General features: G+C 46.2%; 1 protein-coding gene and 1 non-coding gene across 2 annotated transcripts; one reads left to right on the top strand and one right to left on the bottom strand.

Annotated features, from left to right (window-relative positions):
- The first annotated feature begins 818 nt into the window (after positions 1-818).
- Positions 819-25023, top strand: LOC126109741 (epidermal growth factor-like protein). Its single transcript, XM_049914796.1, has 3 exons — positions 819-952; positions 11128-11247; positions 24672-25023. Exons 1-3 carry the CDS (start codon positions 855-857, stop codon positions 24853-24855), a joined length of 402 nt encoding a protein of 133 aa, XP_049770753.1. The 5' UTR covers positions 819-854; the 3' UTR covers positions 24856-25023.
- Trnap-cgg (transfer RNA proline (anticodon CGG)) lies at positions 1877-1951 on the bottom strand. Its single transcript has one exon. It is a non-coding gene; the product is annotated as a tRNA-Pro (tRNA).
- Positions 25024-27098: the final 2075 nt, after the last annotated feature.

Genomic DNA, 27098 nt, shown 5'->3' with positions numbered 1-27098 from the left:
GCACTGCTTGGCCCGTACACGTGCACTGCTTGGCCCGTACACGTGCACTGCTTGGCCCGTACACGTGCACGTGCACGGCTTGGCCCGTACACGTGCACGTGCACGGCTTGGCCCGTACACGTGCACGTGCACGGCTTGGCCCGTACACGTGCACGTGCACTGCTTGGCCCGTACACGTGCACGTGCACTGCTTGGCCCGTACACGTGCACGTGCACTGCTTGGCCCGTACACGTGCACGTGCACTGCTTGGCCCGTACACGTGCACGTGCACTGCTTGGCCCGTACACGTGCACGTGCACTGCTTGGCCCGTACACGTGCACGTGCACTGCTTGGCCCGTACACGTGCACGTGCACTGCTTGGCCCGTACACGTGCACGTGCACTGCTTGGCCCGTACACGTGCACGTGCACTGCTTGGCCCGTACACGAACGTTACTTTCTGCACCATTCGGATAATTCCTTGGTGGTGAGTCCTTACTTTTCTGTCTTAGAGTGTACACCGAGATACTTTAATTTCTGAGGGTGTGCTTCCAAAAAGGAAGACGCACCATGTCTCCTTAGCACCTCCTCCGCCGAATCGACTACCCATTCCAACATTTCATTCAAAAACCGCCAAGCTTGTTTACCCAGCGAAACTACGCGGAACTTCCTCTCCTTGGCCGCGACCTGCGGAAGCGAACACAGACAGGAAAGGCGGGCTCTGCGGATAGAAACGTGTAACTGCGGTATCCGCAACAGCACTCGCAACCAGCCTTATGTAACGCTTTCGAGCTCTATAAAATATACCGAGATTGTTCCCACTGTCACGGTCAGACAATCGCCGCAGACCGCTGCTTCTTCTCCAGTCGCCGTCATGTCGCCGCTGGTAGTCTACGTCGTCGCCGTCACTGCTGCCTGCTTAGTAGCTCAGCCCGCCGCCGGGGGCGCGGTTGACTGCTACGATTCACGTGGGTAAGTCACGACAGTGGATACGGATCTGTTTCACATTTTATTAATCATCTCATCTGCGCTCAGGTGACAACTCACGGTATAGCGACACTCACGTATACAGATGGCGGTGGTGGCGCGTACACAAAGTGTAAAAGGGCAGAGCGTTAGCGGAGTTGTCATTTGTACTCAGGTGATTCATGTGAAGAGGTTTCCGACGTGACTCTCGCCGCACGACGGGAAGGAACAGGCTTTGAACGAGGAATAGTAGTTGGAGCTACACTCGTGGAACATTCCACTTTCGAAATCGTCAGTGAATTCAATATTCCTAGATCCACAGTGTCAAGAATCTGCAGAAAATATCAAATTACAGGCACCATCTCTCGCCACGGACAACACAGTGGCCTTCACGTAACGACCGAGAGCAGCGGCGTTTGCGCGCAGTTGTCAGTGCTAACAGACAAGCAATGCCACGTGAAATAACAGCACAAAGCCCGCCGTGGTGGCAGAGCGGTTCTAGGCGCTTCAGTCCGGAACCGCGCGACGGCTACGGACGCAGGTTCGAATTCTGCCTCGGGCATGGATGTGTGGGATGTCCTTAGGTTGTAAGAACGTAGGCTTCCGTGGCCGGCGTCATAGTGATTAAAATTCTTCTGGGTGTTACGCCGCGTCACTGCTATACACTAACAACAATGATACACTAAAACCGACGTTTCGGCCGAATTGCAAAGGCCTTGTTCGTGCCCTGAGGAACGCCTTTTGAAATTCGGCCGAAACGCCGGTTTTAGTTTAAGCGTCACTGCTATACACTAACAACAATGATACACTAAAACCGACGTTTCGGCCGAATTGCAAAGGCCTTGTTCGTGCCCTGAGGAACGCCTTTTGAAATTCGGCCGAAACGCCGGTTTTAGTTTAATAATAAACTTCCTGGCAGATTAAAACTGTGTGCCGGGCCGAGACTCGAACTCGGGACCTTTGCCTTCCGCGGGCAAGTGCTCTACCAACTGAGCTACCCTAGCACCACTCACGCGGCCTCCTCATAGCTTTACTTTGCCAGTATCTCGTCTCCCCCTTTCCTGCGAAGTTTCATATCAGCGCACACTCCGCTGCAGAGTGAAAATCTCATTCTGGAAACATCACCCAGGGTGTGGCTAAGCCATGTCTCCGCAATATCCTTTCTTCAATGAGTGCTAGTTCTGCAAGGTTCGCAGGAGAGCTTCTGTAAAGTTTGAAAGGTAGGAGTCGAGGTACTGGCAGAAGTAAAGTTGTGCGAACGGGGCGTGAGTCGTGCTTGGGTAGCTCAGTTGGTAGAGCACTTGCCCGCGAAAGGCAAAGGCTCCGAGTTCGAATCTCGGTCCGGCACACAGTTTTAATCTGCCAGGAAGTTTCATATCAGCGCACACTCCGCTGCAGAGTGAAAATCTCATTCTAGTTTATTATTGTTGTGTAGCAATGACGCCGCATAATTCCCAGAAGAATTTTAATCTCTGTATCATTAGGTTGGTTAGGATCTTGGGGATTGATGACGTCAGATGTTAAGTCCCATAGTGCTCAGAGCCATTTAACCGCACAAATCAAATTGAGGTGAACGACGAACGTAACCGTTAGGACACTGCTGCGAAATTTGGCGTTAATGGGCCATGGCAGCAGACGACCGGAGCTAGTGCTTTTTGCTAACATCACGGCATCGATTTCAGCGCCTTTCCTGGGCTCTTGACCATATCGCCTGGACCCAGACGACTGGAAAGCCGTAGTCTGGTCAGGTCGGTCTCGAATTCAATTGTGAAGAGCTGGTGGTAGGATTCTAGTGTCTGGCAGACCAACAAAGTTATTGACCTAAATTGTCAACGAGGCACTGTGGAACCTGGTTAGCCGCGCGCGAATAGCCGAGCGGTCTCAGGCGCTGCATTCATGGACTGTGCGGCTGGTCCCGGCGGAGTTTAGAGTCCTCCCGCGGGCATAGGTGTGTGTGTGTGTGTGTGTGTGTGTGTGTGTGTGTGTGTGTGTGTGTGTGTGTGTGTGTGTGTTTGTCCCTACGATAATTTAGGTTAGGTAGTGCGTAAGCTTAGGGACTGATGACCTTAGCAGTTAAGTCCCATAAGAATCCACACATATTTGAACATTTTTGAACATGGTGATGGCTTATAATGGTATGGGATGTGTATTGTAATATTATGGGATTTCACATGCTTTGCATATGAGGTATCTGTCATAAAAGAAAAGGACAGCCAACGAGCTATAGTTCGTAAAGATGCTAACAAGGGAACCTCCCCATCGCACCCCCTTCAGATTTAGTTATACATTGGCACAGTGGATAGCCCTTGAAAAACTGAACACAGATCAATCGAGAAAACAGGAATAAGTTGTGTGGAACTATGAAAAAATAAGCAAAATATACAAACTGAGTAGTCCATGGGCAAGATAAGCAACATATAGCATGATCTGAGCCCAGGAGCGCCGTGGTCCCGTGGGTAGCTGGACTCGCATTCGGGAGGACGACGGTTCAATCCCGTCTCCGGCCATCCTGATTTAGGTTGTCCGTGATTTCCCTAAAGCGCTTCAGGCAAATGCCGGGATGGTTCCTGTGAAGGGGCACGGCCGATTTCCTTCCCCATCCTTTCCTCACCCGAGATTGCGCTCCGTCTCTAATGACCTCGTTGTCGACGGGACGTTAAACACTAATCTCCTCCCTCCCGTGGGTAGCGTGAGCAGCTACGGAACGAGAGGTCCTTGGTTCAAGTCTTCCCTCGAGTGGAAAATTTAATTTTTTTATTTTCAGGCAATTATCAAAGTTCAGGCACTCACACATAATCAACTTCGCTCTCCAAATTTCCAGGACATGTTCAGATTTGCTTGGACATAAACAGGATTTCACGGTCTATACACGGAAAAATTTGAAAACGTTAAAAACATATGTTTTGACAGAGCACAGGCAAAACTGTGTGACTGTGAAACTGCTGCATACATCTGTTGCAGTTTATGGGACAAACTCTTATGTTTTCATCACTTTTTTGGGAGTGATTATCACATCTACAAGAAAACCTAAATGGGGCAAGGTAGAAGAATCGTTTTACCCATTCGCAAAGTGTAGAAGTTAGATGGGTCGACAACATATTCCTGTCATGTGACGCACATGCCGTCACCAGTGTCGTATAGAATATATCAGACGTGTTTTCCTGTGGATGAATCGGTTGACCTATGACCTTGCGATCGAATGTTTTCGGTTCCCATTGGAGAGGCACGTCCTTTCGTCTACTAATCTCACGGTTTTGCGGTGCGGTCGCAAAACACAGACACTAAACTTATTACAGTGGACAGAGACGTCAACGAACGAACAGACAGATAATAACTTTGCGAAAATTAAAAAAGTAAATTTTTCACTCGAGGGAAGACTTGAACCAAGGACCTCTCGTTCCGCAGCCGCTCACGCTAACCACGAGACCACGGCGCTCGTGTGCTTAGAGCAACCTTGATGATGTTGCTTATCTTTCACATGGACTACTCAGTTTGTATATTTTGCTTATTTTTTTTTTTATAGTTGCACACAACTTCTTCCTGTTTCCTCGATTGATCTGTGTTCAGTTTTTCAAGGCCTATCCACTGTGCCAACTTATAACTAAATCTGAGGGGGGTGCGATGGGGAGGTTCCCTTGTAAGTATCACAGCTCGAGAGTAAAGAGAAGAATTTTTTTTAATGTGCGCCTGTACCAAGACGCGCGTCTAGCGTCTAAATACTCTAAATAAACTATATGACCCGTTGGGCGCAGATATTTAAAATCATTGCCACAGCGCTTGATAGCAAGAAGCTGCGAAACAGAAGAAAGAACAATCTATCTTTTGTTAAGAAATATCCTAGAGATTCCATTATCCCTTGTACTTCTTTTGTCTCCGACATGTTAAGACGTACTACATTGCTATAAGTTGTATTTTTATTTTGTGTAAAAACTATGTGAAACGAGGAACAAACGTTTCGGTAACTGGGGTGAAGATATAATGTACTTACGCGCACACAAGGACATTTAATTTTAAGAAGGAACGAACTGACAAAGCAGCGATTATTGGAGTGCGCCATGTACAAAAGAAATATCAGATGTAAGCCATGCATTTATTGTGTATTTGTCTATGTCTACAAGTTTAATGCCAATTTGTTCAAGATATATTAATATTTTACGATGCAGCAATTTTCTTCTTATTCTTTTCTTTCAGTAACCAAAAATGAGGTTCAAATTGTACACTCCTGGAAATTGAAATAAGAACACCGTGAATTCATTGTCCCAGGAAGGGGAAACTTTATTGACACATTCCTGGGGTCAGATACATCACATGATCACACTGACAGAACCACAGGCACATAGACACAGGCAACAGAGCATGCACAATGTCGGCACTAGTACAGTGTATATCCACCTTTCGCAGCAATGCAGGCTGCTATTCTCCCATGGAGACGATCGTAGAGATGCTGGATGTAGTCCTGTGGAACGGCTTGCCATGCCATTTCCACCTGGCTCTTCAGTTGGACCAGCGTTCGTGCTGGACGTGCAGACCGCGTGAGACGACGCTTCATCCAGTCCCAAACATGCTCAATGGGGGACAGATCCGGAGATCTTGCTGGCCAGGGTAGTTGACTTACACCTTCTAGAACACGTTGGGTGGCACGGGATACATGCGGACGTGCATTGTCCTGTTGGAACAGCAAGTTCCCTTGCCGGTCTAGGAATGGTAGAACGATGGGTTCGATGACGGTTTGGATGTACCGTGTACTATTCAGTGTCCCCTCGACGATCACCAGTGGTGTACGGCCAGTGTAGGAGATCGCTCCCCACACCATGATGCCGGGTGTTGACCCTGTGTGCCTCGGTCGTATGCAGTCCTGATTGTGGCGCTCACCTGCACGGCGCCAAACACGCATACGACCATCATTGCCACCAAGGCAGAAGCGACTCTCATCGCTGAAGACGACACGTCTCCATTCGTCCCTCCATTCACGCCTGTCGCGACACCGCTGGAGGCGGGCTGCACGATGTTGGGGCGTGAGCGGAAGACGGCCTAACGGTGTGCGGGACCGTAGCCCAGCTTCATGGAGACGGTTGCGAATGGTCCTCATCGATACCCCAGGAGCAACAGTGTCCCTAATTTGCTGGGAAGTGACGGTGCGGTCCCCTACGGCACTGCGTAGGATCCTACGGTCTTGGCGTGCATCCGTGCGTCGCTGCGGTCTGGTCCCAGGTCGACGGGCACGTGCACCTTCCGCCGACCACTGGCGACAACATCGATGTACTGTGGAGACCTCACGCCCCACGTGTTGAGCAATTCGGCGGTACGTCCACCCGGCCTCCCGCATGCCCACTATACGCCCTCGCTCGAAGTCCGTCAACTGCACATACGGTTCACGTCCACGCTGTCGCGGCATGCTACCAGTGTTAAAGACTGCGATGGAGCTCCGTATGCCACGGCAAACTGGCTGACACTGACGGCGGCGGTGCACAAATGCTGCGCATCTAGCGCCATTCGACGGCCAACACCGCGGTTCCTGGTGTGTCCGCTGTGCCGTGCGTGTGATCATTGCTTGTACAGCCCTCTCGCAGTGTCCGGAGCAAGTATGGTGGGTCTGACACACCGGTGTCAATGTGTTCTTTTTTCCATTTCCAGGAGTGTATATGAGCTTTATTACAGGTTCGCTCTTTATCGCGGTGTCTCGATTGTACTTGGGAAACCACTAATGTGTTCAACTTCCGATCTGTTAATCATTCTCTTACGAAATTCCACTAATTTGCTTTCATTTCCATTTGTATATTCAAATAGGTCTCTTAGGTAATTTCATGGAAGATTCTGATTGCGTACGTCTCCTGAACACAATCGAGAACTGACGCATCGGTGATCAGTTAATAATCTCTCTCTCTTTTAAAGTCGTTCTAGAAAACGGCCACACAGGATAGCAGTAAGTACGCAATCTAGCGTTAGGTTGCATTTTGTCAGTAAATATTACCAAGCAACAGTTACAGCATCACTATTATTAATAAGCAAGTTCCTAACGCCAGAGTATCGATGGACTGAACTAGGTCTTGTGGTCCAACTGATACGGCCATTGACTGGAAATGTTATGTTTGGCTATTTGGAGATCATTTGAAGCCATTCATGGACTTCATGTTCTGGAGACAATTCGACATGCCATCGGGCCTCAGTTGTTAGTCAATGGTTCGAAGAATATACAGGACAATTCGAGCGAATGATCTGGCCACTTATATCGACCGACATGAATCCCATCTAACATTTATGGGACATGGCTGTGAGGACGGGGCGTGAGTCATGCTTGGGTAGCTCAGATTGTAGAGCACTTGCCCTCGAAAGGCAAAGGTCCCGAGTTCGAATCTCGATCCGGGGCACAGTTTAAATCTACTGGGAAATATATCAGCGCACACTCCGCTGCAGAGTGAAAATCTCATTCTGGAAACATCCCGCAGGCTGTGGCTAAGCCATGTCTTCGCAATATCCTTTCCTTCAGGAGTGCTAGTTCTGCAAGGTTCGCAGGAGAGCTTCTGCAAGGTTTGGAAGGTAGGAGACGAGGTACTGGCAACTGTGAGGACTGGGCCGGAGTCGTGCTTGGGTAGTTTAGATTGTAGAGCGCTTTCTCGCGAAAGCCAAAGGTCCCGTGTTCGAATCTCAGTCCTGCACACAGTTTTAATCTGTCAGGTAGTTTCATTTATGGGACGTAATCGAGAAATCAGTTCGTACACAAAATCTTGCACCGGCAACACTTTGGCAGTTGAAGATGGCTAAACATGCAGCGTTGCTCAGTATTTTTTGCAGGGACGTTCCAACGACTTGCTGAGTCCATGCCACGCCGATCTGTTGCACTATGCCGGGAAAAACGATGTCCGAGAGGATATTAGGAAGTATCCCGTAACTTTTGTCGCCTCACTGTATGGTCGACTATGTCAGAGTCCCTAGAAAGATCTACATCTACATCCATACTCCGCAAGCCGCCTGACGGTGTGTGGCGGAGGGTACCTTGAGTACCTCTATCGGTTCTCCCTTCTATTCTAGTCTCGTATTGTTCGTGGAAAGGAGGATTGTCGGTATGCCTCTGTGTGGGTTCTAATCTTTCTGATTTTGTCCTCATGGTCTCTTCGCGAGATATACTTAGGAGGGAGCAATATACTGCTTGACTCCTCGGTGAAGGTATGTTCTCGAAACTTCAACAAAAGCCCGTACCGAGCTACTGAGCGTCTCTCCTGCAGAGTCTTCCACTGGAGTTTATCTACCATCTCCGTAACGCTTTCGTGGTTACTAAATATTCCTATAACGAAGCGCGCTGTTCTTCGTTGTATCTTCTCTCTCTCTCTCTCTCTCTCTCTCTCTCTCTCTCTCTCCTATCAACCCTGTCTGGTACGGATCCCACACTGCTGAGCAGTATTCAAGCAGTGGGCGAACAAGCGTACTGTAACCGACTTAGTTTGTTTTCGGATTGCATTTCCTTAGGATTCTTCCAATGAATCTGTCTGGTATCTGCTTTACCGACGATCAACTTCATATGATCATTCCATTTTAAATCACTCCTAATGCGTACTCCCAGATAATTTATGGAATTAACTGCTTCCAGTTGCTGACCTGCTATATTGTAGCTAAATGATAAGGGATCTTTCTTTCTATGTATTCGCAGCACATTACACTTGTCTACATTGAGCTTCAATTGCCATTCCCTGCACCATGCGTCAATTCTCTGCAGATGCTCCTGCATTTCAGTACAATTTTCCATTGTTACAACCTCTCGATATACCACAGCATCATCCGCAAAAAGCCTCAGTGAACTTCCGATGTCATCCACAAGGTCATTTATGTATTTTGTGAATAGCAACGGTCCTACGACACTCCCCTGCGGCACACCTGAAATCATACTTATTTCGGAAGACTTCTCTCCATTGAGAATGATATGCTGTTATCTAGGAACTCTTCAATCCAATCACACAGTTGGTCTGATAGTCCATATGCTCTTACTTTGTTAATCAAAAGACTGTGGGAAACTGTACCGAACGCCTTGCGGAAGTCAAGAAACACGATATCTACCTGTAAACCCGTGTCTATGGCCCTCTGAGTCTCGTGTACGAATGGTGCAAGCTGGGTTTCACATGACCGTCTTTTTCGAAACCCATGCTGATTGCTTCAGAGTAGATTTCTAGTCTCCAGAAAAGTCATTATACTCGAACATAACACGTGTTCCAAAATTCTACAACTGATCGACGTTAGAGATATAGGTCTATAGTTCTGCACATCTGTTCGACGTCCCTTCTTGAAAACGGGGATGACCTGTGCCCTTTTCCAGTCCTTTGGAACGCTACGCTCTTGTAGAGACCTACGGTACACCGCTACAAGAAGGGGGGCAAATTCCTTCGCGTACTTTGTAAAATCCAACTGGTTTCCCATCAGGTCCAGCGGCCTTTCTACTTTTGAGCGATTTTAATTGTTTCTCTATCCCTCGGTCGTCTATTTCGATATCTACCATTTTGTCATCTGTGCGACAATCTAGAGAAGGAACTACAGTGCAGTCTTCCTCTGTGAAACACCTTTGGAAAAAGACACTTAGTATTTCAGCCTTTAGTCTGTCATCCTCTGTTTCAGTACTATTTTGGTCACAGTGTGTCTGCACATTTTGTTTTGATCCACCTACCGCTTTGACATAAAACCAAAATTTCTTAGGATTTTCTGCCAAGTCAGTACACAGAACTTTACTTTCGAATTCATTGAACGCCTCTCGCATAGCCCTCCTCACACTACATTTCGCTTCGCGTAATTTTTGTTTGTCTACAAGGCTTTGGCTATGTTTGTTTGCTGTGAAGTTCCCTTTGCTTCCGCAGCAGTTTTCTAACTCGGTTGTTGTACCACGGTGGCTCTTTCCCATCTCTTACGATCTTGCTTGGCACATACTCGTCTAACGCATATTGTAAGATGGTTTTGAACTTTGTCCACTGATCCTCAACACTATCTGTACTTGAGACAAAACTTTTGTGTTGAGCCGTCAGGTACTCTCAAATCTGCTTTTTGTCACTTTTGCTAAACAGAAAAATCTTCCTACCTTTTTTAATATTTCCATTTACGGCTTAAATCATCGATGCAGTAACCGCTTTATGATCGCTGATTCCCTGTTCTGCGTTAACTGTTTCAAATAGTTCGGGTCTGTTTGTCACCGGAAGGTCTAATATGTTATCGCCACGAGTCGGTTCTCTGTTTAAGTGCTCACGATAGTCTTCAGTCTTAAAAAAAATTTCACTGGATTCTTTGTCCCTGCCACCCGTTATGAACGTCCGCAGCTCGTGGTCGTGAGGTAGCGTTCTCGCTTCCCGTTCCCGGGTTCGATTCCCGGCGGGTCAGGAATTTTCTCTGCCTCGTGATGACTGGGTGTTGTGTGATGTCCTTAGGTTAGTTAGGTTTAAGTATTTCTAAGTTCTAGGGGACTGATGACCATAGATGTTAAGTCCCATAGTGCTCAGAGCCATTTGAACCATTTGAACCCGTTATGAACGTTTGAGTCTCCCAGTCTATATCCGGCAAATTAAAATCTCCACCCAGAACTATAACATGGTGGGGAAATCTACTCGAAATATTTTCCAAATTATCCTTCAGGTGCTCAGCCACAACAGCTGCTGAGCCACGGGGCCTCTAGAGACACCCAATTACCATGTCTGAGCCTGCCTTAACCGTGACCTTCACCCAAATTATTTCACATTTCGGATCTCCGTCAATTTCCTTACATACTATTGCACTTCTTATCGCTATAAACACGCCTCGCCCTTCACTGTCCAGCCTGTCTCTGCGGTATGCATTCCAATCTGAGTTTAGGATTTCATTACTGTTTACGTCTGGTTTCAGCCAACATCTAAGGTAGATGTACTCGCATGATGAGGCTAAAATCTCCAGTGTTTGCCGCCAGTGTACATTTCGCGGAAAGACCACAAAGATAAGGGAGATTACGGCTCGTACAGAGGCAGATAGGCAGTCATTTTTCCCTCGTTCTGTTTGGGAGTGGAACAGGGGGAGGAGATGCTAGTTGTGGTACGAGGTACCCTCCGCCACGCACCGTATGGTGGATTGCGGAGTATGTATGGAGATGTAGACGTAGACCCTTACGATAAGTTGTACATGGAGTACAGCAGCAGCATCGAGGCGTGACTCTGACTGTGTTGTCTACTTGTCCACCACAGGCAGCTGAGGCAGCCGCCGCCAACGAAAGACCTGCTGAAGTGTAAGCCCTGGTGCCCACCTGGTTGTCCACGAGGAGGGTGCGTTCGCCACAACACGTGCAACTGCGGCCGCGGTTTCAAGTGAGTACCATTGGGACACTACTGCTACTACATACTACACGAGTTAAAATAATGTTTTCCGTCTCAATAATTACCTACTTATTTAGCCACTAGCTGTACCCAGCCACGCTTTGGTGTGACTCGGACTGCACAAATGCAAAAGAAACAAAAGGGAAAGCACAAGCTTCAGTATGTATGGGGATCAGATATACGTCCTAGTCTCCTTCTTCCCCTGTCTCTGTCCTGCTCCTACCTCCCTCTCTCTGGTCAGCTTCTTCACCACTCTATCTCTCTCCATCTCCCTTCTCTCCGAACTGGAGTCCTTCCCACTACCACCTCTACTTGCGGTCCGTTCACGTACGCCTCCATGGTGTACGCCTCGGCCGCAGTTTCTCCTGGACCTTTGCACGGCCCTGAGGACTCCGTTAACCCCGCCGCTCTCCGCTGTCACTTCATCGACATCTACATGATTACCCTGCAATTCGCATTTAAGTGCTTGGCAGAGGGTTGATCGAACCACAATCATACTATCTCTCTACCATTCGACTCCCGAACAGCGCGCGGGAAAAACGAACACCTAAACCTTTCTGTTCGAGCTCCGATTTCTCTTATTTTATTTTGATGATCACTCCTACCTGTGTAGGTTGGGCTCAACAAAATATTTTCGCATTCGGAAGAGAAAGTTGGTGACTGATATTTCGTAAATAGATCTCGCCGCGACGAAAAACGACTTTGCTTTAATGACTTCCATCCCAAATCGCGTATCATATATGCCACACTCACTCCCCTATTACGTGATAATACAAAAGGAGCTGCCCTTTTTTGCACCCTTTCGATGTCCTCGGTCAATCCCACCTGGTAAGGATCCCACACCGCGCAGCAATATTCTAACAGAGAACGAACGAGTGTACTGTAAGCTGTCTCTTTAGTGGACTTGTTGCATCTTCTAAGTGTCCTGCCAATGAAACGCAATCTTTGGCTCGCCTTCCCCACAATATTATCTATGTGGTCTTTCCAACTGAAGTTGTTCGTAATTTGAAGACCCAGGTGCTTAGTTGAATTGACAGCCTCGAGAATTGTACTATTTATCGGGTAATCGAATTCCAACGGATTTCTTTTGGAACTCATGTCGGTCACCTCACACTTTTCGTTATTTAGCGTCAACTGCCACCTGCCACACCATAGAGCAATCTTTTCTAAATCGCTTAGAAGCTGATACTGGTCTTCGGATGACCTTACTAGACGATAAAGTACAGCATCATCTGCGAACAACCTAAGAGAACTGCTCAGATTGTCACCCAGGTCATTTATATAGATCAGGAACAGCAGAGGTCCCAGGACGCTTCCCTGGGGAACACCTGATATCACTTCAGTTTTACTCGATGATTTGCCGTCTATTACTACGAACTGCGACCTTCCTGACAGGAAATCACTAATCCAGTCGCACAACTGAGACGATACCCCATAGGCCCGCAGCTTGATTAAAAGTCGCTTGTGAGGAACAGTGTCAAAAGCTTTCCGGAAATCTAGAAATACGGAATCAACTTGAGATCCCCTGTCGATAGCGGCCATTACTTCGTGCGAATAAAGAGCTAGCTGCGTTGCACAAGAACGATATTTTCTGAAACCATGCTGATTACGTATCAATAGATCGTTCCCTTCGAGGTGATTCATAATGTTTGAATACAGTATATGCTCCAAAAACCTACTGCAAACCGACGTCAATGATACAGGTCTGTAGTTCAATGGATTACTCCTACTACCCTTCTTAAACACTGGCGCGACCTGCGCAATTTTCCAATCTGTAGGTACAGATCTATCGGTGAGCGAGCGGTGGTATATGATTGCTAAGTAGAGAGCTATTGTATCAGCGTAATCTGAAAGGAACCTAATCGGTATACTATCTGGACCTGAAAACTTGCCCGTATCAAGCGATTTGAGTTGCTTCGCAACCCCTAAGAAACTCATGCTAGCAGCTGTTCGTGTTTCAAATTCTGGAATATTCCATTCGTCTTCCCTGGTGAAGGAATTACGGAAAACTGCGTTCAATAACTCCGCTTTAGTGGCACAGTCGTCGGTAACAGTGCCCGCATCTCGTGGTCGTGCGGTAGCGTTCTCGCTTCCCACGCCCGGGTTCGCGGGTTCGATTCCCGGCGGGGTCAGGGATTTTCTCTGCCTCGTGATGGCTGGGTGTTGTGTGCTGTCCTTAGGTTAGTTAGGTTTAAGTAGTTCTAAGTTCTAGGGGACTGATGACCATAGATGTTGAGTCCCATAGTGCTCAGAGCCATTTGAACCATTTTTGAACCGGTAACAGTACCGTCGGCACTGCGCAGCGAAGGTATTGACTGCGTCTTGCCGCTTGTGTACTTTACATACGACCAGAATTTCTTCGGATTTTCTACCAAATTTCGAGACAATGTTTCGTTGTGGAACCTATTAAAGGCATCTCGCATTGAAGTCCGTGCCAAATTTCGCGCGTCTGTAAATTTTAGCCTATCTTCGGGATTTCGCGTTCTTCTGAACTTTGCATGCTTTTTCCGTTGCCTCTGCAACAGCGTTCGTACCTGTTTTGTGTACCATGGGAATCAGTTCCATCTCTTACCAGTTTATGAGGTATGAATCTCTAAATTGCTGTTGCTACTACATCTTTGCATTTGAGCCACATTTGCATAGTCAGTTCGGAAGGAATGGAGATTGTCTCTAAGGATTCTTGACGTGTTCCGGAGCTCTGAAGTGGTTTACAGCGACGGCTAAATGGCTGACGGTCACATAGGGTTCTCATACACTCCTGGAAATTGAAATAAGAACACCGTGAATTCATTGTCCCAGGAAGGGGAAACTTTATTGACACATTCCTGGGGTCAGATACATCACATGATCACACTGACAGAACCACAGGCACATAGACACAGGCAACAGAGCATGCACAATGTCGGCACTAGTACAGTGTATATCCTCCTTTCGCAGCAATGCAGGCTGCTATTCTCCCATGGAGACGATCGTAGAGATGCTGGATGTAGTCCTGTGGAACGGCTTGCCACGCCATTTCCACCTAGCGCCTCAGTTGGACCAGCGTTCGTGCTGGACGTGCAGACCGCGTGAGACGACGCTTCATCCAGTCCCAAACATGCTCAATGGGGGACAGATCCGGAGATCTTTCTGGCCAGGGTAGTTGACTTACACCTTCTAGAGCACGTTGGGTGGCACGGGATACATGCGGACGTGCATTGTCCTGTTGGAAAAGCAAGTTCCCTTGCCGGTCTACGAATGGTAGAACGATGGGTTCGATGACGGTTTGGATGTACCGTGCACTATTCAGTGTCCCCTCGACGATCACCAGTGGTGTACGGCCAGTGTAGGAGATCGCTCCCCACACCATGATGCCGGGTGTTGGCCCTGTGTGCCTCGGTCGTATGCAGTCCTGATTGTGGCGCTCACCTGCACGGCGCCAAACACGCATACGACCATCATTGGCACCAAGGCAGAAGCGACTCTCATCGCTGAAGACGACACGTCTCCATTCGTCCCTCCATTCACGCCTGTCGCGACACCGCTGGAGGCGGGCTGCACGATGTTGGGGCGTGAGCGGAAGACGGCCTAACGGTGTGCGGGACCGTAGCCCAGCTTCATGGAGACGGTTGCGAATGGTCCTCATCGATACCCCAGGAGCAACAGTGTCCCTAATTTGCTGGGAAGTGGCGGTGCGGTCCCCTACGGCACTGCGTAGGATCCTACGGTCTCGGCGTGCATCCGTGCGTCGCTGCGGTCCGGTCCCAGGTCGACGGGCACGTGCACCTTCCGCCGACCACTGGCGACAACATCGATGTACTGTGGAGACCTCACGCCCCACGTGTTGAGCAATTCGGCGGTACGTCCACCCGGCCTCCCGCATGCCCACTATACGCCCTCGCTCAAAGTCCGTCAACTGCACATACGGTTCACGTCCACGCTGTCGCGGCATGCTACCAGTGTTAAAGACTGCGATGGAGCTCCGTATGCCACGGCAAACTGGCTGACACTGACGGCGGCGGTGCACAAATGCTGCGCAGCTAGCGCCATTCGACGGCCAACACCGCGGTTCCTGGTGTGTCCGCTGTGCCGTGCGTGTGATCATTGCTTGTACAGCCCTCTCGCAGTGTCCGGAGCAAGTATGGTGGGTCTGACACACCGGTGTCAATGTGTTCCTTTTTCCATTTCCAGGAGTGTATTTCCATAGAGGATATGCTGAGCAGCACTGCTTGCCAGTTGGCTGCAGTGTTTTGACTGCAGAGCTGGTGGTCATATCTCGTGCTCTTGAGTACATCCGCTCATTCCCTGGCGAGTCATTTCTCCTGTGTGCTGACTCATTGAGCAGGCTACAAGCTATCGACCAGTGCTACCCTCGCCACCCTCTGGTAGCGTCCATCAGGAGTCCATCTATGCCCTGGAACAGTCCCGCCGTTCCGTGGTGTTTGTGTGGACCCCAGGACACGTCGGAATCCCCGGCAACGAACTTGCCGACAGGCTGGCCAAAGAGGCGACGCGGAAACTGTTTCCGGAGATGGGCGTTTCCGGAGCTCTGTCTGACACCGCAGGGTTTTCCGACTTTGGGAGACGAAATGGCATAACAGCACGCACAACAAACTGCGTGTCATTAGGGAGACTATGAATGTGTGGAAGCCTTCTATGCAAGCCTCTCTTAGGGAATCAGTTGTCCACTGCTGGCTCCGCATTGGTCGCACGTGGCTAACGAACGGTTAACTCCTCCATCACGAGGACCCTCCTCGGTGTCGCTGTGGCTGCCAAACGACAATCGTCCACCTCTTGCTGGACTGCCCACTTTCAGTCGCTCTGCGGCAGACTTTTAAACTTTCCAAGCTCCCTGCCTTCGGTGTTGGGCGAAAATGCCTCCACAACAGCTTTAGTTTTACGTTTTATCCGTGAGAGTGGGTTTTCTATGTACAGGGCTATTACAAATGATTGAAGCGATTTCATAAATTCACAGTAGCTCCATTCATTGACATATGGTCACGACACACTACAGATACGTAGAAAAAAATCATAAAGTTTTGTTCGGCTGAAGCCGCACTTCAGGTTTCTGCCGTCAGAGCGCTCGAGAGCGCAGTGAGACAAAACGGCGACAGGAGCCGAGAAAGCGTATGTCGTGCTTGAAATGCACTCACATCAGTCAGTCATAACAGTGCAACGACACTTCAGGACGAAGTTCAACAAAGATCCACCAACTGCTAACTCCATTCGGCGATGCTATGCGCAGTTTAAAGCTTCTGGATGCCTCTGTAAGGGGAAATCAACGGGTCGGCCTGCTGTGAGCGAAGAAACGGTTGAACGCGTGCGGGCAAGTTTCACGCGTAGCCCGCAGAAAATTGGCTCATGCCACAACTGGAGACCGACAGCACCGACTTCATCTTTCAACAGGATGGTGCTCCACCGCACTTCCATCATGATGTTCGGCATTTCTTAAACAGGAGATTGGAAAACCGATGGATCGGTCGTGGTGGAGATCATGATCAGCAATTCATGTCATGGCCTCCACGCTCTCCCGACGTAACCCCATGCGATTTCTTTCTGTGGGGTTATGTGAAAGATACAGTGTTTAAACCTCCTCTACCAAGAAACGTGCCAGAACTGCGAGCTCACATCAACGATGCTTTCGAACTCATTGATGGGGACATGCTGCGCCGAGTGTGGGAGGAACTTGATTATCGGCTTGATGTCTGCCAAATCACTAAAGGGGCACATATCGAACATTTGTGAATGCCTAAAAAAACTTTTTGAGTTTTTGTATGTGTGTGCAAAGCATTTTGAAAATATCTCAAATAATAAAGTTATTGTAGAGCTGTGAAATCGCTTCAATCATTTTTAATAACCCTGTAGGTTTTAGCGCATGTCCTTTGTCCATCTGTGCCCTCCACCCTAGTGCTTTTAGGGTGGAGGTTTTGATGTGTTGCAGAGTGGCTGGCTTTCCCTTTCTATTCTCGTGGTTGGCCAGCCACTGTAATCTGCTTCCATGTTTTACTACCTTCTGTTTCTAGCGTCTCTCTCTTGTTCTCTTTTGTTCCCTTTAGTATTCATTGCCTTCCCTTCGTTCTTGTGGCTTTTCCTTTCTTTCCGTTTTGTGTAATATGTTTCATCCCTTTTATTCTCACCCTTGTATCATTGTTTTAATTAGGAACAAGAGACCGATGACATTGTAGTTTGGTCCCTTCTCTCTCTTTATACCAACCAACCAACCAACTCTCCGTCTCCTCCTGGTCCCTTTCTCTCCCCTTCTCTCAGTCCATCACCTTCTCCCTCTTTCTCTCTCCATCTTCTCCCCCTCTCTCTCTATGTCCTACTGTCCCTTCTCTCTGTCCATCTCCTCCTTGCCGTTTTCAATGCCTATTTTCCCCCACCCTTATGTCCACCTCGTCTTCCTCCTCTCTCTGAACGTAAACCATGCTTACTATTATTGCAAATTCATATTCTGCAGTATTTTTCTAGTCGTAAACCAATAAGCCGTAAATACAAGTTTCCTGTTTGGTAACAACGTTACGCAACTGTATATTACATACAGGGTCATTCACGAAGATATGCAAATACTTTAATATGTTATTCTACAAGAAAAACTAAAAAAAAAAGTTCATATAAACATAGGTTCGCAAATGTTTAGTTACGGAATTACGGCTAACAAAAGATTTTGCCTGAAATTTAGCAACTTCGCTAATAGGAAGCCATCGCAAAACTATACGAGGTTAAAGTAAAGCACGATTTCCATTTATTTTGTTCCAATTTGTCTGGTGAATCTAATAAAAAATGTACCAGAAGTGTATCTGCAATATTTTACCAGAACATCCAGAGAAGCAAACATTATTATACGAGTAAGTTTGTTTACTTTCCATTAAGAATATAGAAACGTATATGTCATTGTTGGCAACCGCTAGTGAGTTGTTTCTGTTGTTTCCTAACCTTGAAACGAGTTAGTTTTCTGTATTCAGTGAAAGAACTCAATAGCAACAGTGCATTTAAGTGATACCACGTAGTAACTCTCGTGGTTTGCAGATTATTTATGAAATGTGGATGCCTTTCAAATTTACGACAGGGGAATACGCCGATATGGTGTTTATTTATGGCAAATGTGATGTTAATGCTAGGGCTGCAGTTAACGAATATCGCTTACGTTATCCATCTCGGAGGATTCCGAATGCACGAACCATTAGTGGAGTATTTCGAATCTTCCGGGAGAGAGGTTCTCTATCTAGCGTCATCAGTACGAGCACTCGATACATGAAGACGATGACGAGGATATTATCGATGCTGTTCTACGTAGACCAACCACAACAACAAAATAAATGGAAATCGTGCTTTACTTTAACCTGGTACAGTTTTGCGACGGCTTCATATTCACGAAGTTGCTAAATTCCAGGCAAAGTCTTTTAGTAACCTTAACTTCGTAACTAAACATTTGCGGACCTATGTTTATATGAACATTTTTCTTTAGTTTTACTTTCAGAATAACATATTAAGATATTTGCATATCTTCATGAACCACCCTGTATATATAGTCTAAATATGTCTACACGTTTGTTACAATAACGTGTAAAAATTTGAGGGAAATCGGATAGGTAGCAATGTTTTGTCTTTATATACTATATGTATACAGATATTATTTGCACGTTTATTAAAGAATTAGGAACCTAAAAACACGTCCGTACGATAATTCTACTTCGCATCAAAGTTTCAAAGCAATCTGCGTACAGCTTTCGGAAATTAACGATTTTGAACAAACCATTATTCACGTTTTTTGACATTCATCCAGTCGCCGATCCAGTATGTATATAAAAACACTAGAGTATTCGAATGCAATTCTGTGTCAGAATTTCAAAGCAATACATAAAGAACTTTCGGAGATCGTTTCTTCAGAGTCTCAATATATCTATGACTGTACTTGTATGAAAACTTGTACACGTATAAAAAATCTTATACATGTACAAAACATATACATATAAAAATTGTAAATGTTTCTAATCCCAAGTCTCCGAAGGATTCCGAATGAATGCTTTGAAATTTTGAAAGAGCATTGCATTGGAATACGCATCTGTTTTTGTTGTTGTTGTTGTTGTTGTTGTGGTCTTCAGTCCAGAAACTGGTTTGATGCAGCTCTCCATGCTACCTGTTTTTGTATATCTATTTTTAATATACGTAATACATAATTTTTATAAATTTAATAATACGGAATTTTTGTTACAAACAAAACTAGAAACACGACTGTATTAGGATGCAAATTAGTGTGAAAATTCCAAAGCAGTCGGTCCAAAATTTTCAGAGATGCACGATTTTGAACAAACGAACATTGACACTTTAGTTTATACACATAACGTAACACCACGGGGAAAAATCACTTCGAATTACGGGGAATGTTAAAACACGTGAGTAAATACTGACTACACGAATTACATTAGAAGATAGGTTAAGGGGAGGAAAACCTATGGTCATAGCATTTGTAGATTTGGGAAAAGCTTTTGACAGTGTTGACTGGAATGAACTCTTCAAATTTCTTAAGGTAGTATGGCTAAAACAGAGGAAGCAAAAGGTTATTTACAACTTGTATGGAGGCCAGACGGTAGTTAAGAGAGTCAAGAGGCTTGAAAGGGAAGCAGTGGTTGAGAAGAGTGTGGGATAGAGTTGTAATTTATCGCCGATGTTATTCAGTCTATACACTGAACAAGCGGTAAAGAAATCGGAATGAAAATTTTGAGAAGAAATTGATGTTCAGGGAGATGAAATAAAAACTTTGAGTTTTGCCAATGACAGTATAATTCTGTCAGACTATAAAGGACTTAGAAGATCAGTTAAACGGAATGGATAGTACAGTAATGATAGTTTGTGAAAGAAGAATGTGAACATTAACGACAGCAAAACGAGGGTACTGAAATGTACTCTAACTAAATCAGGTGATCGTGTGATGCTGTGGGAATTACATTAGGAAATGAGACACTGATAGTAGTAGATTAAGTTTTGCTATTTCGGCAGTAAAATAGCTGACGATGACCGAAGTAGAGAGGATATCAATTGTAGACAGAGAATGGCAAGGAAAGTGTTTCTGAAGAAGAGAAATTTGTTAACATCGAATATAAATTTAAGTGTTAGTATGTCTTTTCCGAAGATATTTTTCTGGAGTGTTGCCATGTGTGGAAGAGAAACGACGGCAATTAACAGTTTAGACAAAAAGAGAATAGAAGCTTTCGAAATGTGTTCCTGCAGAAAGTGTTAAATATTAGCTGGGTCGATCAAGTCACTAATGAGGAGGTTACGTTATGTTAACCAGAGACCTACAAACGACGGAGAGGCTCCATCCCCGCCGTAGCCACAGTGGTCCACAACCCCACGACGACTACCGTAGTCCACTTCACCCCTCCGCCGCCCCACACCGAACCCAGGGTTATTCTGCGGTTCGGCCCCCGGTGGACCCCCCGCGGAACGTCTCACACCACACGAGTGTAACCCCTATCTTTGCGTGGTAGAGTAATTGTGGTGTACGCGTACGTGGAGAACTTGTTTGTGCAGCAATCGCCGACACAGCTGAGGCGGAATAAGGGGAACCAGCCCGCAGTTGCCGAGGCAGATGGAAAACCGCCTAAAAACCATCCACAGACTGGCCGGCTCACCGGACCTCGACACAAATCCGCCGGGGGGGGTTCGTGCCGGGGACCAGGCGCTCCTTCCCGCCAAGAAAGCCGTGCGTTAGGCCGCACGGCCAACCCGGCGGGCAATGAGGAGGTACTGAATAGATTTGGGGGACAAGAGATTTGTGGCACAACCTGACCAAAACAAGGAATCTGTTAGTAGAACACATTCTGAGGCATCAAGGGATCACCAGTTCAGTATTTGAGGGAACTGTGGGAGGTAAACCTAGCAGAGGGAGACCAAGTGATGAATACAATAAGCAGATTCATAGGGATGTAGATTTCAGTAGTTATTCGGAGATGAGGAGGCTTGTCCAGTATAGAGTAGCATGAAGAGCTGTATCAAGCCAGTCTTCAGACTGAAGAAACAACAATATGCCCATGCGATTCTTTTGCACGCTGACATGATTGAAAACTACTCCAAAGTGAAATAAATTGTACCATCAACGCCGTCAACAGCATTCATAATGCCAGGGTCTGAAGCTGTTTTCATAAAACTGTTTGACATACCCTGGAATGAGATGCATTATCTATTTTATGTCCTGTAATTTTTGGCAGTGATAATGATTTAACTATATATGAAGATAGTAACTGTTTTCTAAAGAACACACCTAGTTGGCGCGAGTCATGAGTGGATGGGCAAATATCTGTTAGGAAAATTACGAATGTAGATTGTGGACAGTTGGGAATGTGGGTCTCATGGTAAGCGTGCGAGGGTTAAGTCCCTGCAGTCGCGTTATTCATCTGTGTCCTCGGTGGCTCAGATGGATAGCGCGTCTGCCATGTAAGCATGAGATCCCAGGTTCGAGTCCCGGTCAGAACACACATTTTCAGCTGTCCCCATCTAGGTATATCAACAACACCTGTCGCCAGCTGAAGGTTTCAATTAATTATCATTATTTTGATTTAACATTTGAACATAAAGTTATCAAGAATACTGTTAGGCCTGGCGAAGATTCTGGGCGGCCTGCAGACTTTCGCTGAACATTTTCTTCAACAAAATTCTAGTCGAAGTTCTTGTTCCTAAATACTGAATAAGGTTTCGCCTTCGTTGTTCTTATCTAACGAAGTTCCAGCGAATTACCTATGTTGTTGAGTACATCATGCTTTATGTTAACTATGTTCTTTCTCTAACGGCGATGTACTCCAAATTTATCTATGGGTTTGAAGAGGATGTTTTTCATTCTGACCTGTTGGATGACAGTGATGTGTTTAATGACACAGGCCTATATTCTACAATATTCTGTGGCTTACAGTTGTTAATACAACTTCATGATTAATATTATATAATACATCCACTAGGAATTATTATATGCTTAAAGTACAACATTGTTATATTAACCTCAAAATGACTGCTTTCAGTATTTCCTGCCATACACACAAACACCAAGGACGTTCCTCTGGATACCATCTCTATGACAACAGCATGTCTTTTTAAATAATAACATACAAGAAAATGCACTCCTCGCAGTTGCCACTTAATTACATATGTTTCAGCTCCAGTACGAAAACAAGCAGAATATGTGACATTCTTATATGGATTTGGTTCCATACTGCAAATCATTGCCACATGGATACAGTAACTGGTAGCTGGTTCAGACCTCTCTAGACAACAATACGTTACGGAATGGAGTGGATTCTATTGTCAAAGACGTATAGTCAGTTCCACAAGAACGTGTAGCCATATTTCAAATGTAACGTCCGCGGAGACATCTCTGGTAGTGGTCAAGAATCTGTACTCAATGCGCTTTTGCACAGTGTATATATAAATAGTGTGAGAGCTGAATATTTCGAATTTGTCAGTTGCAGTTTAGGCTATTTGCACTTGCTTGCAGCCAATTTAAATGCAGAAAACATGTGCAGTATTTATCAAAAATGCCTTCTGAGGTCCCTTAAGAAGCTATTTGGTCCGAACGAGGCAAACTATGTCCTTCAAGAGGATAATAATCCGAAACATAGCAGCCATCTCTGTACATCGTGGTAACAAGACAGTGGGGAGTCCACTATGGATTGAAATTTCTCCGGATGCAAATCCATCGAAAATGTTTGGTCGTATGTTAAAATGCAGGGTAAGGGAAAGCCAATATTTACTCTGAAGCAGCAGTCATATGAAGTCAGGGCGATATGGAGATCGGAACCGAGAAAATATGCTGACAATCTCGTGAAAAGCATGCCAAGCTGTAATAATAAATGTTGGCGATTTGATTAACTATTAGTAATTGTACAGTTGGTAATAGCATGTATTTTCATATAAGCATATGCGTATAAACTGAAGAGCCAAAGAAACTGGTACATCTCCGCCGCGAGCACGCATAAGTACCGCAATACGACGTGGCATGGACTCGACTAATGTCTGAAGTAGTGCTGTAGGAAATTGACACTATGCATCCTGCAGGGCTGTCCATAAATCCGTAAGAGTATGAGGGGATGGAGATCTCTTCTAAACGGCACGTTGCAAGGCATCCCAGATATGCTCAGTAATGTTAATGTCTGGGTAGGTTGGTGGCCAAGAAAATGTTTAAACTCAGAAGAGTGTGTCTGGAGCCATTCCGTAGCAATTCTGGACGTGTGGTGTGTTGCATTGTCCTGCTACAATTAACCAAGTCCGTCGGAATGCACAATGGATATGAATGGATGCAGGTGTTCAGAGAGGATGCTTACGTATGTGTCACCTGCCAGAGTCGTATCTAGACGTATCAGGGGTCCCATATCACTTCAACTGCGCACGCCTCACACCATTACAGAGCCTCCACCAGCTTCAAAAGTTCCCTGCTGACATGCATTGGATTCATGATGTTTTCTCCATACCTTTGCACAAGGCAACACATTTCCAATCAACACTCCAATGTCGGTTCTGAAGGGCCCAGGCGAAGCATAAATTGTATCATGGAGTCATCAAGGGTACGCGGGTGGGCCTTCAGCTCGAAAGCCCTTATCGTTGAATGTTTCGTTGAATGTTTCGTTGAATGTTTCGTTGAATGTTTCGTTGAATGTTTCGTTGAATGTTTCGTTGAATGTTTCGTTGAATGTTTCGTTGAATGTTTCGTTGAATGTTTCGTTGAATGTTTCGTTGAATGTTTCGTTGAATGTTTCACAGGCTGACACTTTTTGATGGCCTAGCATTGATATCTGCAACAATTTGCGGAAGGGTTGCCCTTCTGTCACGTTAAACGATTCTCTTCAGTCGTTGTTGGTACCGTTCTCGCAGGATTTTTCCCGGCCTCAGGGATTTTGGAGATTTTATGTTTTACCGGATTCCTGATATTCACGGTGTAGTCGTGAAATGGGGAAATCCCAACTTTATCGCTGCCTGGAGGATACTGTGCCCTATCGCTCGTGTACTGTCTATAACATCACGTTCAAACTCACTTAAATCTTGATAACTTGCCATTGTAGCAGCAGTAACCGATCTAACAACTGCGCCAGACACTTGTTTATATAGGAGTTGCCGACCACAGCGCCGCATTCTGCCTGCTTACATACCTCTGTATTTGAATACGCATGCCTATACAAGTTTCTTTGTCGCTTCAGTGTAATAGTGTATTTTTTTTTTTCATACAGATAACGGCGTACACTTTCTTGTGGAAGTGACTGTAGTCCACATATTCCATCACAGGTTGCAGCAGAGAACCAGAAATCTGAAGAATGGTAGTTGGTTCCTAACTGCGTCCAGTTCTTTGTCTTTTTTTTCCTCATTCATGGAAACCTGTGCATAAGATTGCTATATGCTGAGAACGTGTGTCCGTCTCTTTAGTACGTGAACCCACTGTTTTCTTTTTGCAGGGACGAGAGGACGTACCTTGAGGTAAGGTCCAAGGCCCCCATCCGCTGCAAGCCGGTGTGCACCAACGGCTGCATCAACGCGGACTGCGTGGCTCCCGAGATGTGTCGCTGCTGGCCGGGGTACGGCATGATGATGGGCATCAGCAACAAGTGCTTCTGGGGTGTGACGGGCGGCGGGGACTGAACGGGGAATGTGAACCAATTCGCCACTGGCTTCTCGCCTTACGGCACCTGACGACAAAGACGGTGAAAACAACAGAGTACAAGGGTCTGACATGTGTGCTTATGTGCTTCATTTCATAACAATAGCTCAAATCACCGTTAAACACAAAGGCTTTACTGCGTGACAAAACAAAACCTCTGAAATTCAGTGTAAATGAATAATTAAAGTTTACTGACTACTCACATTGTTTTTGTTTATTCACTAGCCTTTTACCCACAGCTTCACCAGCCCGCACGTCTCCCCCTCCCTCCTCCCTCTCCCACCATCTCCTCATCCCCCTCACACTGCAGATCTCCTCTCTGTCCACCTCTGTAGCACCCTCATCCCAACTGGAACTACCTGATTCTTATCCACACGGCACTTCTTCCCCGGCAATAAGGATTGTCTGTGCCAAGTTTGGTCGAAACCGCTCGAGAGGTTTACGACCTGTGGAACATGCATGACGGTGGCCCCGGCTTACCTGTTGGTTTCAACTTTGTTACTCTGCGTTTGGTTTCCCGCGGTTATTGCGGTTATGCCGTAGTTCTTCATCTTTCTACGTGTGGCAGCAGCGGTGTGTGTCGATATTCGCACCTGGTGGTTATAGTTCCCGGCTAGCCGGTGTGCGGCAGTCGGTCGGTTGGTGTGGATCAGCCAGGAAATATCCACGCGGCGCAGTGGGCCGGGTCTACTTGCGGTCTCTACGCAGTATCGGAGTGTGTGGGAGCTGTTCAGATTGCTACAACATTCGTGGCTCACCGACCCAGGACATCAAAGTTGAGTGGTGATTTAATTACCGAAGCCAGTCTGTTCACATTGTGCCGTTGGTTTTCATGATTGGCTGTTGGGGATATTCCCGCGAGTAACAGCGAGTGTTCGAGATGGCGAAAGTTTGGCCACCATCCGCTGGAGTTTAACTGTATTTTGGTTATTTCAAGCCCAAGTGCACAAGCGGTATTTTCTGCCTTGTGGCTGTTAGCGTTCCGGTTGAAACGTCCCATTAGAACATTTATACATGACTGTGCTTAAACTGACATACAATATTTTTAGCGCAACGCAATCTGACTTTCAAAAATACCTACAAAAGAATGGCCCTGACTAACATTAACCTATACCTTTCACAAATCACTTACCTCACAAAAATCTTCGTTACTCAAGCTACAGCGAGCGCCACTACTGCCAGCTAAATAACAGATTCAAACTACGGAAGGCACTAACTACTAGTAGGCATAGTTAGCAAATGAAAGATTTTAATAGAGAACAATCAATGTATTTACCTTAATATTCATCAAGTCATATATACAGCAGTTCATGACATCCATTTTTACAAATTTCAAAACTCCGCCATTTCTCTCCCCACATCGACCACTGCTGGCGGCTCACCTCCAACTGCACAACGCTACGCGCTGTTCACATCCAGCTGCCGCTGCCCAACACTACAATGGCAGACAACAATGCAAACTAGCCACAGACTGCACACAGCACAGCCAGTGATTTTCATACAGAGCGCTACGTAACGTTGCCAATAAGAAAAGCTAAACAGCCTACTTACATAGCCCCCATGCTCCCCACATAAAATTTTACAAATTGTTTTGGGCAGTGGCCAATAATTTAATAAAATTTTTCATAATTACAATAACAAAGATATCCAATGCACACACTTATTAATACAATGTTGGTCAAAAGCTAAAATTTTCTCACAGTCCATAAAGACAGTCCTGATCATTCATCACAGTAAAACTGCCGTTTCTTTTATCAAAGTCTGAGCAGTAAAAGACAATGCACACGGAAGTAGTGGATGTCCATGCAGTCTTGAAGAAGTAGTGTTGTCCTTCCAACGGAAAGACAGTGCTGACTCGTGACATGCTGACAGGTAATGGGCCACAACAGAGCAAACCCACAGCAGAGTCATTCGACGTTTTGAAGAATATTGGTAGGTAGGTCGTCACAGAGCAGACCCACTGTAGTCCTAGTAGAAATAATGGTATTGGTGAGTCATCAAAGATGTAGACCCACTGCAGTCCTTGTAGAGACGGCCAGCAGCCATCTGTTGCGACTGTGCAGGTGCACATTCACCATCGAAGAGTCTTGCGGAGAATATAGCAAGTCCATAAACCACCACTTGTGCACTCACAAAATTTTTTTTTTGAAATGTCCTTTGAACCAGCAATGCTGTTATCCAGTCCCTTGCTGAATTATTAACACATGTGCAAACACTAACAACC

Source organism: Schistocerca cancellata, chromosome 12, assembly GCF_023864275.1.
Source record: "Schistocerca cancellata isolate TAMUIC-IGC-003103 chromosome 12, iqSchCanc2.1, whole genome shotgun sequence".
Taxonomy (NCBI): domain Eukaryota; kingdom Metazoa; phylum Arthropoda; class Insecta; order Orthoptera; family Acrididae; genus Schistocerca; species Schistocerca cancellata.
This window is presented reverse-complemented; position numbering and strand designations above follow the sequence as displayed.